Source organism: Dermacentor albipictus, chromosome 6 (genome assembly GCF_038994185.2).
Source record: "Dermacentor albipictus isolate Rhodes 1998 colony chromosome 6, USDA_Dalb.pri_finalv2, whole genome shotgun sequence".
Lineage (NCBI taxonomy): Eukaryota > Metazoa > Arthropoda > Arachnida > Ixodida > Ixodidae > Dermacentor > Dermacentor albipictus.
Genome location: NC_091826.1, coordinates 88,880,755 through 88,894,591, shown reverse-complemented (window position 1 = coordinate 88,894,591; position 13,837 = coordinate 88,880,755). Strand labels below are relative to the sequence as shown.

The following is a 13,837-nucleotide window of genomic DNA, read 5'->3' as shown; positions in this document are numbered from 1 at the left end:
TAACTAGCTTTGCCGCGCTTTCTTTTACGCTAGCAAATCAGCTTCAAAAACAAAGTTGATGGATACGGTTTATCACAAAGGATTTAGAGGTTGTCCTTCAAGCAAACTGACGTAACTTTTGACTGCGAAAATATATCTGCGCAATGCCCAGAAAGGATATAGGACAACACAAGGTGAATAAATACGGCAGCGTTACCAATAACTGAAGGTACTGCAGTCATGAAGGCACAAATCGTGCATGCGAAAGGTAAGAAAGATAAAGCGCACGTGGGCGAAAACAGTCTTACGTTAACTGAGACACAATCCACGAGCGTCAAATAGCAAGCTCCCGGTTGCGGTTTTGATCACGGCCGTGGCTGCCGAATTTGAATCGAATAAAATGCAAGAACGCTCGTGTACTTGGATTTATGTGCACGTTAAAGGACCCCAGGTTGTCCAAATGATTCCGAAGTCCTTCATTACGTCTAATGATCAGATCGATACTTTTACTAACTGAAAAATAAAAAGAAGCCACAATGTGCGATCTTTAAGCACTGATCAATAGATCAACGCAGCCATCTAAAGTTTGACAGCTGCAGACGCTTGGCTTGTGAAAATTTCCTGTCTGTAGCGTAGTATTTCTTCCTGTATAAGTAGAGTGCCTATATATTTGGTAAGACTACTGGGGGCACCTAAGCAATTCCTGGCAAATGCGAGAACATTACTACGCACTGATTATATCGCTGAGCTATGTCGCCGAGTTAGTGCTGCTGCGTTATATATCCGAATGTAATGTTGCTGCTTATGAGATCGCAACAATGCAAGACGACATACCAGCCATATTGCGATGTCTGAACTGAGTTTTATTTCCGGAGTTCTCATTAAAGTAGCGATTCACGCACATAGCACTGAGTATTCTTTCTCGATGACACCATTTCTTCGGCATGATGACACCTCTTTGCCGAGCAAAGACAGTAATTTTAAGAGCTGCATCATGGTGTTGTCACTACAGCCGCTGTAGATCGCCGTGCTCGCACCGCCACCACTACATCTGCCTTTTCAGTGCGAAATCTCGTGAATCGCCCGCCAGGAAGAGCCTAACCACATGCGCAGCCTCGAAGGTATTCATCCCCCTAGCCGCCGTTGCGGTGGCGCAGCAGTTTGCGCGCTCGGATACGGAGCTGTAGCAGTGATGGTGGGGCAGAGGGTCGAATCCTCACCATAGCCACTTTTCTTTAACTATATGAAGATAACGCATATTGTGTGCAGCTTTTCTGCCACGGCTTGGGCCAAGCAATGAGCCAAGCAATGCTCTCGGATTAAAGCACATTGGCCTCACGTTCTGTTATGCAACGACCCATGATGAGCCCAGCAATTTGAGAAGTATAGTGACACATCTCACTAAAAAGAAGAGAACGTTAATGGTAAAAAATATATAGCTGTCAATCAAGTAAAGCTAGACCAAGACAGCTCGGGAACCGAAATGTAATTCAAGACAGCTCACGAACACGTTCACCTGCCTGAAGCCACACGAGGCCATGCACATAAACATGAGGGCACTAACAAAACATAGCTGAATTTGCATGCTCCTTCATTAGCTTCATTACCAGCCTGGCTACGCCCACTGCAGGGCAAAGGTCTCTCCCATACTTCTCCAACTACCCCGGTCATGTAATAATTGTGGCCATGTCGTCCCTGCAAACTTCTTAATCCCATCCGCCCCCCTAACTTTCTGCCACCCCCTGCTTCCCTTCCCTTGGAATCCAGTCCGTAACACCTAATGACCATCCGTTATCTTCCCTCCTCATTACATGTCCTGCCCATGCCAATTTCTGTTTCCTGATTTCAACTAAGATGTCCTTAACTCGTGTTTGTTCCCTCACCCAATCTGCTCTTTTCTTATCCCTTAACGTTACACCCATCATTCTTCTTTCCATAGCTCGTCCTCAACTTAAGTAGAACCATTTTCGTAAGCATCCAGGTTTCTGCCCCGTGAGTGAATACTGGTAAGACACAGCTACTTTTCTCTTGAGGGATAATGGCAACCTGCTGTTCATGATCTGAGAATGCCTGCCAAACGCGCCCCAGCCCATTCTTATTCATCTGATTATTTCCGTCTCATGATCCGGATCTGCGGTCACTACCTGCCCTAAGTAGATGTATCCATTACCACTTACAGTGCCTCGCTACCTATCGTAAATTGCTGTTCTCTTCGGAGACTGTTAAACATTACTTTAATTTTCTGCAGATAAATTTTTAGACCAACTCTTCTGCTTTGCTTCTCCAGTTCAGTGAGCATGCATTGCAGTTGGTCCCCTGAGTTACAAAGCAAGGCAATATCATCAGCGAATCGCAAGTTCAGTTCAGTTCAGTTTTATTCCTTAAAGGCCCCCATTTCAGGGGGTGTTACATAAGGGGTGGGATTACATTTGTAGTGAGGAAAACAAACAGCGATGGTGATTTAACATTGAAGGTGATCTGTTACGCGTTCTTGAAAAGCAGGTGTTGAAGCGATGGCGACGATGTCATGGGGTAGGCCGTTCCAGTCCGTGGCTGCTCGAAGAAATAACGAAGCTGAAAACGTAGTAGTACGTGATAGTGGGCGGGCAACTTGAAGGGGATGACTGGTGCGGTGAGATATGCGTGATGCGGCGGCGATATACGGTGTTTGATTGAGAGGAGAATAAAAGAATTTGTGATAAAGGGTGAGGCTAGCAATGCGACGACGAAAAGAGAGGGGTGGCAGTCCGGATGTAGCTTTGAAGGATGAAACTCTGACGTCATATGAGTATGAGGAATGAATGAATCGGGCAGCATGATTCTGCACAGCTTCCAATGCGGTGATTAGATATGCTTGATGTGGGCTCCAGATGGGGGATGCATATTCTAATTTCGGTCTTATAAGTGATTTATACGCGAGCAATTTAACATGTGGTGGGGCAAGACGAAGGTGACGTTTTAGAAAACCGAGTGTTTTGTTTGATGCTGAAATGATGTTACCGACATGAACCTGCCATGATAGATTAGAAAAGAGGGTGACTCCTAGATATTTATATGATTGTACTTGCTGAATCTGTGTGTTAGAAATTAAATAATGAAAGAGATATGGATTGTGACGACGAGTGAAGGACATGAGTTTACATTTACTAGGATTGAGGGACATTAGCCAGTTATTACACCAATTTAGTACGTTGTTAAGCTCTGTCTGAAGAGTGTATTGATCGTGACAGTTATTAATGGTGCGGTAAATTACACAATCATCTGCGAAAATTCGAATACTACAGGAAACATGCAGGGGCAAGTCGTTAATATATATTAAAGAGACCCTGAAACGATTTTGGCGATTTTCTACAAACGTACTGAGTCGTTAGAGTAGGTTCTTCTGATCATTAATTGATGCATCTAAGTGCTCTGCGTAAAGCGTGTAATTTATTATGAGGTTTTAAAAATACCCATCGCTGCCGATCGCAGCGCACTGCTCGGCGGAATTTTAAGCCGCCCCTACCCATATGATGCAAATAACCCATTTACGTCACATGGGCGAGCTATCTGATTGGCTGGCCAGGGCGCGTGGTCGATAATTTTTCCAACTTCATGGTGAACAAATGATGCTCGCAATAGTTGGAATGTTAGTTACTTCGTTTCTGTAAAAGGAAAATAACTTAAAGAGAATACTCAAGAATAGTTTTTTAGTACACTTCAGCACTTCCGGCACACAGCAAGTGTCGTCTGCTTGTGTTACAACGTACTCCATTTTGACGAGAGCTCCGCGGTCAGAGTCGGTCTCAGTCTTTTCGCGAGCACTATGATTCGACTTTGTTGCCTTGTGGACTGCAAACCTAGCGACCTGCAAACCGCGAGTCCAGTATTAGGGCAAAAGCAAGCGCAAGGGGACAGGGTCTGGCCGCTTGACTGTGCCGGGATGAGCCTCGAGATGAGCAGAAGGGCAAATGTGAACGGTCTGCATGGTGCAGCCACCTGGTGGCACAGAGCTCAACCATACACAGTAGCAACAACGAAGTGTATTCTTTGCTGCTGGTGTGTATTTTTCGGAGGAGTGTAATCATCAACACGTTGATTTATAAATGTTTAAAATGCTTTACACTTGGTTAGAGCAATATTAGCGCTTTGTTTGACTGGTTAAGCGCTGCGCCAGCAAGTGTCTGGACCGTGCAGACCGATCAGGCTGCTCACGTACGTCTACGCTAAAGTTCCTTCTTCAACTTGAGTTTATGCCTCCAGTCATTTGCCGAAATGACCAGCTTGCCTGTTTTTAGCGGAGTACCGAACACGTTCGGCGCTACGACAGAATGCTCGCAAGGCACGCTGCTTCGATAGCTCTCGGTCGACGGCCAAACGGCTAGCGGAGAGGTCTCGCGCGGGAGGGGGCGTGCTCCTAAACAACCGGAAGTGAGCGATGTGACGTCGCATCGTGACGCTGAACCAGTGAAGGCGGAGCTTAGCGCCGCTCGTTCGGCGAGCGAGTTGAGGAGGAAAAGCATAGCTAGGCAGGAGGGTACCTTCTAATCGCTTGCAGCTCCATTAATACGTAACGCTTCACTTAAATTGTGGTGCGAATGTTCTACTTAAGCTGTACCCTACGCGCCTACAAAATTTGTCCGAACCGTTTCAGGGGCCCTTTAAGTATAGGAGGGGAGCGAGGACAGAACCTTGTGGGACGCCTGAAGTAACCGGGAGAGATGTAGACAGATGGCCGTTAAGATAGACTGACTGAGAACGGTTAGTTAGGAATTCTTCAATCCATTTGAGAATATTACGGGGTAGGTTCAGCTTTGAGAGTTTTAGTCTTTGAGGAACTATCAGGCATTATGTGGGATATTATTGGCTTTAGTAAGGTTTGGAAAACTGATGAGGCTTATACAATGCTGAATAATGACCACGTCCTTTGCTATGGAGGACTCCCACATAAGAAGCAATACGGGTAGGATTCCTAATCCATGAGGACATAGCGGGCAACATTAACGAATTCTACAGAATTAACTGGAAGGTAGCAGTAGTCCTAATCGAGCCTAATAAGAAGTACAGATTGAAGGCAGTACAAGCCTATGCTCAAATTTCCAGTCATGATGATCATGAAGTAGATCAGTTTTATGAACATGTGGAACTAGCCATGAGGAAAGCGCGAACTCAGTATATTGTAGTAATGGGTACTTCAATGGAAAAGTTGGGAAAAAGCAAGCTGGCGAACAAGCAATTGGCAACTACGCCGTCAATTCCAGGAATGCCTAGAGGAAAGTTGCTGGTAGAATTCGGGGAAAGAAATTAGCTGGGAAGAGTCAACACCTCCTTCAGGAAGCGTAGCAACAGAAAGTGTCCCATAAAAGCACAAATGCTGAAAGGAATGAATGAAATAGATTTCATTAGTTGTGCTGAACCGGCATAGTGCAGGCTGTTGAAGTGCTAGGAAAAGTGCAGTAATTATGGGTTAGTCAGGTCGAGGATTCAACTCAATTTGAAGAGAGAAAGTAAAATTTGTCAGTAAGAAAGTGGCGAACCTAGTAGCAGTAAAAGAAAAAGCAGACCAATTCTAGCTGGTACTTGCAAACAAATATGCAGCTTTAGAAAAGAGAAATGAAGGTGACGTGAAAGTAATGAATGAAACCGTAACTAGGCTGGCTTCAGAAGCAGCAATTGAAGTAGGAGGTAAGGCAGCAAGGCAAGCAGTAGGCAAGCTCTCCCAAGTAAGAAAGGACCTAATAAGGAAACAACAAAGAATGAAAGTGTCTCAAGAATAAAAGGGAACTCAAGAGTTAAAATAGAATTGGTGGAACTGTCGAAACTGATGAATAAGGAGAACATAAAAGATATTCGAAATTATAACGTGAGAAAGACTTAGGAAACAGTATAAAATGGAAGTAGCATGAAGCCACTGAGAAGGAAACTTGACACATCACTAACCAAGAAGTATACAGTGAAAGATAAGCAGGGTAATATCATCGCCCATCTCGAACATATAGAAAAAGCAGCGGAAGAATTCTATACTGGTATGCACAGTACCTTCTATAACTTGCGATGAAGTTAGAAGGGCCTTGCAAGACATGAACCGGGGGAATGCGGCAGGAAAAGATGGAATAAAAGCCGATTTAATCAACGATGGAGAAGATAATATGCTTGAGAAGCTTGCGGCCCTTTACATGAGAAGTCTCATGACTTGCAGGATCCCAGAGAACTGGAAGGATGCCAAAATTATACTAATCCACAGAAAGGTAGACGTTAAAGAAGTGGAAAATCATGGGCTCATTAGCTTACTTCCAGTATTGCATAAAATATTCACCAAGGTAATTTCCAATGTAGCAAGGGTAACACTTGACTTCAGTCAATTAGGAGAACAGGCTGTCTACAGAAGGAAAACTCTACGACGCATTACGCCCATGTCAATTATCAGATGATCGAGAGATCCGCAGAATACAATCAACCTCTCTATATGACTTTCATCGATTACGAAAATGCATTTGATTCAGCAGTAACACCACCAGTCATAGAGGTATTGCATAATCAAGAGTACAGGCGGGATACGCGGATATATGGGAAAATGTTTACAAAGATTCCACAGTTACCTTGATTCTCCACAAGCAAAATAGAATGACACCTGTAAAGGAAGGGGTGAGGTCAGCAGACACAATCTCTCCAATGCTATTTGCTGCATCTTTAAAAGAAGTATTCAAGCTATTACACTGGGAAGGCTTAGGAGTGAGGATTAACGGCAAATATATCAGCAACGTTGAGTTTGCAGATGACATTGTCCTGTTCAGCAGCACTGGGAACAAATTGAAACAAATGGTTAAAGACCTCAACAGAGAAACTGTAAGAGCGGGGTTGAAGATAAATACGAAAAAAGACAAAGATAATGCTCAATAGCCTAGCAAAGGCACAAAGGATCAAGATCGCCAGTCACGCTCTAGAGTGCCTGAAAGCGCACGTTTACCTATGTCAGTTATTCACAGGGTACCCTGACAACGGGAAGAAAATTTACAGAAGAATTAAACTGGATTGGTGTGTATATGGCAGACATCGCCAGATCCTCACTGAAAGCTTACCACTATAATTGAAATGAGAGGTGTATAATCAATGCATTCTACAGGTACTAACAAGTGGGAGTGAAACTCGGATGTTGACAAATAAGCACGAGAACAAGTTAAGGACCACACAAGAAGCGATGGAACAAAGCACGTTGGGCGTAATGTTAAAAGACAGAGAGCGGTTTGCATCTGAGAGCAAACGGGAAATAAGAAAAAGAAATAGAGCTGGACAGGCCATGTAATGCGTACGATAGATAGCCGGTCGACCACTAGAGTTATATTTTGTGTGGCAAGATAAGGGAAGTGCAGTAAAGGATGGCAGAAAAATAGGTGGGGTGATGAAATTAGGAAATTCGCAGGCGCAAGTTGGAATTGGTTTGTGTAGGATAGAAGTAATTAGAGATCCTGCAGCGGATATAAAATAGGCTGATGACAACAATTCGGTCACAAACAGGGTTCGAGCCCACAACCTCACCCTCCCCAGCACAACGTGTTCTGGTATCCAGCTCTTGCGATGGGGGAACCCGTCGTTCCGGTTCAGACAGCTGTATATACACTAAAGCTTAGAGATGAAGCGCACGAGGCTTTAGATAGAAAATGCGCAAATCGACCTGAACAAAACTGTACAAGAGAAAAGCAAAACACGGAGATTCAACAGAATGCAGGAATCCAAGTGATGCGAGACTTGTGTTCTTTAGCTAGCTAGCAGCAGTTATAGATGACACGAGCACATCGTCATCACCTGTAGCTGCAAGCTGCTTGCGCATGGCGCCTTTGAAGAGAGGAATATTCAGGCTTGTATGCGCAGAGACATACGACACACGGCTAAATACACGGGAGGCTTCAAAAACCTTGTATAATTGTGGCACATTCGTTCAGCGGGATACAAAACCAATTACACATATTCAGCGGCCTATGTTGTCTACTCTACAACACTGATGAGAAAGAGCTAGCGAAAGCTTTGCTGTAAAAATTTTGATGTCCCACGCACTGTGAGAATCTATGTAGGCGAATATTTTGTATCCAGTCTATCATAGAGGGCACCGAGCTGGAGCTCACCACGCCAGCGTCGGCGCGCGTGTTGTCAACACTGTGGCAACCGCGGCCCGATAGCGAAAGTCATTACTTGCGCCGAGCTACTGGTGCCACGCCTTCCTCTCACCCGATGACGTGATCGCGTGTGCCAACCAATCAACGCACATTACTACGTCTCTTTCCGCCTTGCACATCTAGACGGCAGTACAAGAGACAAAATTTAGAACTACAATTTTGTATATTTTACCAGTGCAACCATAGCACCGAAGCGTGGTCGAATTCGCAATGTGAAAAAGAAATGCACAGCACGCATGTACAATACTTCACGTAAAATGATTTTACTTTCTTTCTTTTCGATAATGACATCACTCAGGAACACATTTGTAGCTTGCGTTCATCCAAGTACAAAATTCAGCGCGACAAATGTGTGCAAACGTGTGCCTGTGCAACTCTAGTAGAGCAGACATCACCCCCCCCCCTCTCAAAAAGAAAGAAGTAGCGATGGAGCATGAACATAGGAACAACTCGTGAGATCGTCGCTGAGTGCAGTGTCACTTCATAAAACCGATAAAACACACGAAAAGGTAAATAAGTGACCCTTAAGATACGCGTGTCATTTATGTGGCTATGAGCGTGTGCTAAAAGCTACAAATCCATGAGTAAAACAATTCGACATGACTTGGAAAGTTCGAAGATATTGCAAATATCGCACTGGTTGGCACAAGTTACAAGGCATACACGTATGCGGGAAATAAACTTAGGCACGTCTCCAAGTAGAGCAGTTATAAAAAATACATAAAGTTCTCTGCAAGGCCTTTTGCAATACGTGCGATTACCAAGTGAAACCCCTAAATATAAAGTGTGCAGGAAATGAATGTCGTGGCGAACTAGCAGATACGATATGACGATGTGGACAAGCTAGAAAAATTTCCCGAATTGAGAACTCTAAAGATGTCACTTCATTTAACTGATAGTTGAGAAATAACGTGCAAGGTCGGCCCATTTTGCATTGTGGCAGTTTACAGTGGGTCTCAGAATAAATAATTCACGTGTGCACCGACTTCGCCTGCGGGCTGACGCGCGACAGTGCCATTGTCCGAAGGTGGAAGAGTGACCTCAAAGAAAATAAAAAAAAGGAAACTGCCACTTCAGATGCACACGACATCAGTCAAGCTGAGGTAGGAGCAGATGCGCGCCTGCAAGTCCCTGCCGAGCTTATCGAACGTAGTCTTTCTCTTGCGACGCCGGTTGCAGACTATCCTGGTTTTCACGACACCCACGAGGACAAAGTAGTCGAAGGCGAGCCGGTTGCGTGCCTCGGCGATCTTCTCGGTCGCGGATTTGTCCGAGTTGTTGAAAGCGGTGCACAGAGATGATTTCACGGAGTAGCAGCGCTGCAAGGCCTCGAAGGCAATGGCGTCTTCTTTTTCCTTGGAGCCATTGACGAAGTGGACGGCATTGTTGAGGGTCACCTGCGTTTGCGAAGACGACTGTATTAACCGCGAGAAATTTTATACAAACTACACGATCTCTCGTCCCACTGTCCCTATTAAGAACACCATCCCACAGGCACTCCTGGGAGTTCCGTGTTAGGATGCTTGACAGCCCCCTGCAGCTACAATTAGGATTCGTGATTTGATGGTAAGATATTTTTGAAGCATGTGTTTCGTACTTCTTGTTACTAGGGCCAGCACCACACTTATACATTTTGCGTAATTCATTTGTTGTCTGAACACGACGCCGATTTGGTTCTTAGCGGCGTGCACACATTAACACTTATTTGACTATACTGAACGCGATAATTAAAAATAATTTATACAGGCCTACCAAATGTCGAGGGTTAAAATTCTGGGGTTTTGCTTGCCAATTAAAACCGCGATCTGATTATGAGGCATGCCGTAGTGGGGGACTCCGGAAATTTTGACTACCTGGGGTTCTTTAACGTGCCCCTAAATCTAAGTGCACGGAAGTTTTGCATTTCGCCCCCCAGTTAAATGCGGCTGCCGTGGTCGGGGTTCGATACCTCGACCTCGTGCTTAGCAGCCCAAGACCATGACCAGAAATCACTCACGGCGGGCAAAGGTCGACCGTTCTACTTCCGCCAAAGGTCTCAGGTTCGATTGCCTTAACTTTGCCTTCATTAACAGGAAAGGTCGTGGGTTCGACTCCAATCAATGGACGAGGGTTCTACTCCCTTATAAATTTTGGTGCCATCAATATTGGCGCCATCAATTTTGGTGCCATCAATTTTTTTGCCATCAATTTTGGTGCCATCAATTTTGGTGCCATCAATTTTGGTGCCATCAATTTTGGTGGCATCAATTTTGGTGGCATCAATTTTGGTGCCATCAATTTTGGTGCCATCAATTTTGGTGCCATAATGCTGGACAGGGTAACCCCGGAGATAACATTTTTGTCCAGCGAGAGGTCTAAGGCTTTCGCTTCAGTAAAAGCTTTTATCTCATCGAACGTTTTTCAGGGACAGCTACAGTGTGGTTGTAGTTCGTATGCCGCAAATAGAGGTAGACCGAGTTCATTTTGGTTACTAGGATGACTCAGCAGACTAAGCGGTGAACATAAACTGTTATATGAACAAAAATATTCCTGCAGAAACAATCTCTTAACCACTGTTCACGGTAATGCGATTAACGTTTTTGCAATGTAGCCACACACGCTATCGCCATTGTCAAAACGCTTCACGCACGCGCGGTATCCAAAATATGCGAACCACAGGACCAACAAAAAAACGTGAAGATCTTTTTAATTACCATGTAGAAATTGAAATTAATGAGTGCACTGGAAAGTTCGCAATCCGAAGTTCAGAGCGCAGTCCACAATTTCGTGTTATTTTCACAGGCAGAGGAGAAAATCAGCTTTATCGTGCTATCACATGGTCCGCATACTTTTGCTCCAGGGTGTACGTGCCCGGCACGTACTGCCGTCGGACTGTTCTCTCGCGTTTCCCTTCACTATATAGCCGCATATACCTAGTGACCAAATATGCTGGCAAAGAAACATGGTTAGATCGGGACATGGAATAGATAGATATCGGGGAGTGCGTGATGTGTCCTATAACGATGCCAATAGCACAAATAAATAAAAATGAGGGCAGAGCCCTTCTGGCGATGATTGTAAACGGTAATGCGATCAGCATTCAAGTAACGTAGCGACACACCTACCTTTAAGGTAGCGCTTACTTAAAATCAGTAGTGGCCATTTTAAGGCCACAGTCGTCCCGACTACATGGGACATACACTGCCTTCGCTATCGGCCCACTTTGCCGTCCAGCTCACCGCTCGCATGAAAAGTCGCCCCATGAGCATGATAACATGACGACGCAGCGACGATGAGGGAATGACGAAGAAAGAATCATGCCAATGGAGCGACAAAAATGGCACGACGAGTATGAGAATACGATTCTGAAATGATAAGTATACTGTAATAATGGCCGCGTGACGGCTACGGCATGTTTATAATGGGAGGACTACGAGTATATGACAAAGACGTGCCGACAGTAGTGTGACGACAACCGGGATATGAAGCTGGAATATCGACGATGAGACGACCACGATGGCATCGGAAAGACGGTGCGGCAACGTAAGCATGACAGCGACGGTCTGAAGACGATGGCATCATAACGGAGGCATATGTGGGGGTCATTTTTAAGTTTTGTGGAATTTTGAGAAATCGCCTGTTGTATATATATACTCCCTGAGCTAGATTATTCAGAGACGCAGGCATCGGAAGAAATATCGAAAACATGCTCAACTAATGAACAAAGTTTCACTAATCGACTTCTCAATTACTTCATGGCACTTATTGTAATTTACGAATTGTAGCCGGTGAGTTTGCAAGGCATACTTCTAGAATCACACCAGCTTGGAGATATGTGAATTCAAACTCGCCGTAGAAATCCACAGTTTTTCCACATACTTTTTTACCGAAACGCCCTTTTATGCATTGAAACACAAAAGTAAGTGAAACGCCTATGCATTTAGTTCCACGGTTTGGGAAATATCTCGAAACTGGTGCCACCCTGTATATTTATTTCAAGGGGATGCGTTTCGCAAGCTCACCGCAAACCATGCAATTTGTGAACAGACATATCTACCCCAAAGTAATTAACTAAGAAATTAGTCAATTTCTGGTATTTAGTTCGAATAATGTTATGATTTCTCGTCCTAGTAACATCCGCCTCTTCGAATATTCCAGATCAACCAGAAAAATGTAGCAATTTGCCGCAGTGGATTTTTGAAAATACCACAGAACTTAAAAATTATCACCTTGTGTGATTTGATGACGATAGCATGATAATGATAGAATGACGAAGGAATGACGTCGATGGGTCGATGACGGCCGTATGACGACGACGGTATGACGAGAAGACGATGACATTTCTGAAGTGATGATGGTAAAACGACAGCGTGAGGACCACGGCTCGGAGGCAATTGTGTGACAGCGGCTATGTGCCGATGATAGCGTGACGATGATAGGATGACGATGATAGCATGACGATGAGAGCATGGCGATAATAGCGTGGCCATAATACCGTGACAATAATAGCGTGACGACGATAGTGTGACCACAACGGCCTGACGAAATGGAATGACAAGAGTCGGATAATGAAGTTACGACGATGACAACGACGGTATGACGAAAGGCCTCATGACTGCTCTCTAACCTGTTTCACATGCAAGCGATATTGTCCCAGAAGCGGCGCGGGCGTTGCGAGAGGCAACCTCCTGGCCCGTAACTGGTTTTTCGAACTGTGCGCGCTGCAGCGATCGAGATATGAATGGTTGAAGAAATTAGCAAGTGGCAGCAGCGGCGACGAATGGTGGAGCGTCCGGAAGCAGTGACGCGAGAAGCACGTGACACGTGGTATGGGGTGGGGGAGGTGTCAGCGCGCGGAGCAGCTTCAGTGCTCGAGCTGGTGGCGGCTTTCAAGCCGACGACATCCAGTGACGAATGGACAGATGAAAGCCTTCATTGGCACTGCTCTAAGTAGTGTGCGCATAGTAGTGGTTTTAATAAAGGTACCTTTCTGGTGCGTGGTGGGGCCCATATGGGCCTGGATATAGGCGAATAAACCGCAGTCAATGCTTCTCGTTCGGGGCGCACGTAGCCGTTTTCTTCTCTTTCACTGTGGGCGTGCGGGCTCGTAGTTTGATTTGGTGCTTCTGCGGTTAAAAGTCACCCTTCTGCTCGAATGTCTTGAAGAGAAAAGTACGGGAGATTGGCTAAAACTTAACAGTGCCTATTAAAAAGGCTATTTGCACCTTTGTGGCCCAGATGGCAGTCGGAATGCCTGACGAAATTCGAGAACGAGCGGCAGACCCGTTTTATATCCGTTTTACGCCGAATTCTATTGCTATCCTATCCGGTTAAACTTTTGGAACCCTGTAGTTGGTAGAGCCCTCGGAATAGAAGCTGAAATCGAAGTTACCATAGGGAATAATCACAGTGCATTTTCACACAATAAAGGTAAAAAAAATTGGCTGAAGGCTTAGCTTGGTTAAGCCTGAAAGATTGCGAAAGCAATACCCTTGGCTGCGCCTTGGTTCGGCTGAAATGGAGCTGTGGCCCCATTTATCCTCCTAGCATGATGCCACACCAGGGAGCGCCCTCTCTCTGTAGCGCCGCAGCAACGGCGAGCAAGGCTTCGCCTCCATCATCGATGCCACGAGCTGGGGCCCCGTCTCTCGGTCTGGCGTGACGTCACACTCTCACGTGACGCGAAGCTGTGTAAGGAGGCGCCACGACCACCAATGGGCCGAAAATGC

The 13,837-nt window shown here is 45.3% G+C and overlaps 1 protein-coding gene across 2 annotated transcripts in view; it reads right to left on the bottom strand.

The window, feature by feature from the left end:
• Window positions 1-8,376: 8,376 nt before the first annotated feature.
• LOC139061284 (protein NLRC3-like) overlaps window positions 8,377-13,837 on the bottom strand; it is a 63,161-nt gene continuing 57,700 nt past the window's right edge. For both annotated transcript variants that reach the window (XM_070541008.1, XM_070541009.1), the window contains one exon: window positions 8,377-9,526. In XM_070541008.1, coding sequence (XP_070397109.1) covers window positions 9,203-9,526 — 324 coding nt within the window. In that variant the 3' untranslated portion in view covers window positions 8,377-9,202. The remainder of the gene's footprint in view (window positions 9,527-13,837) is intronic.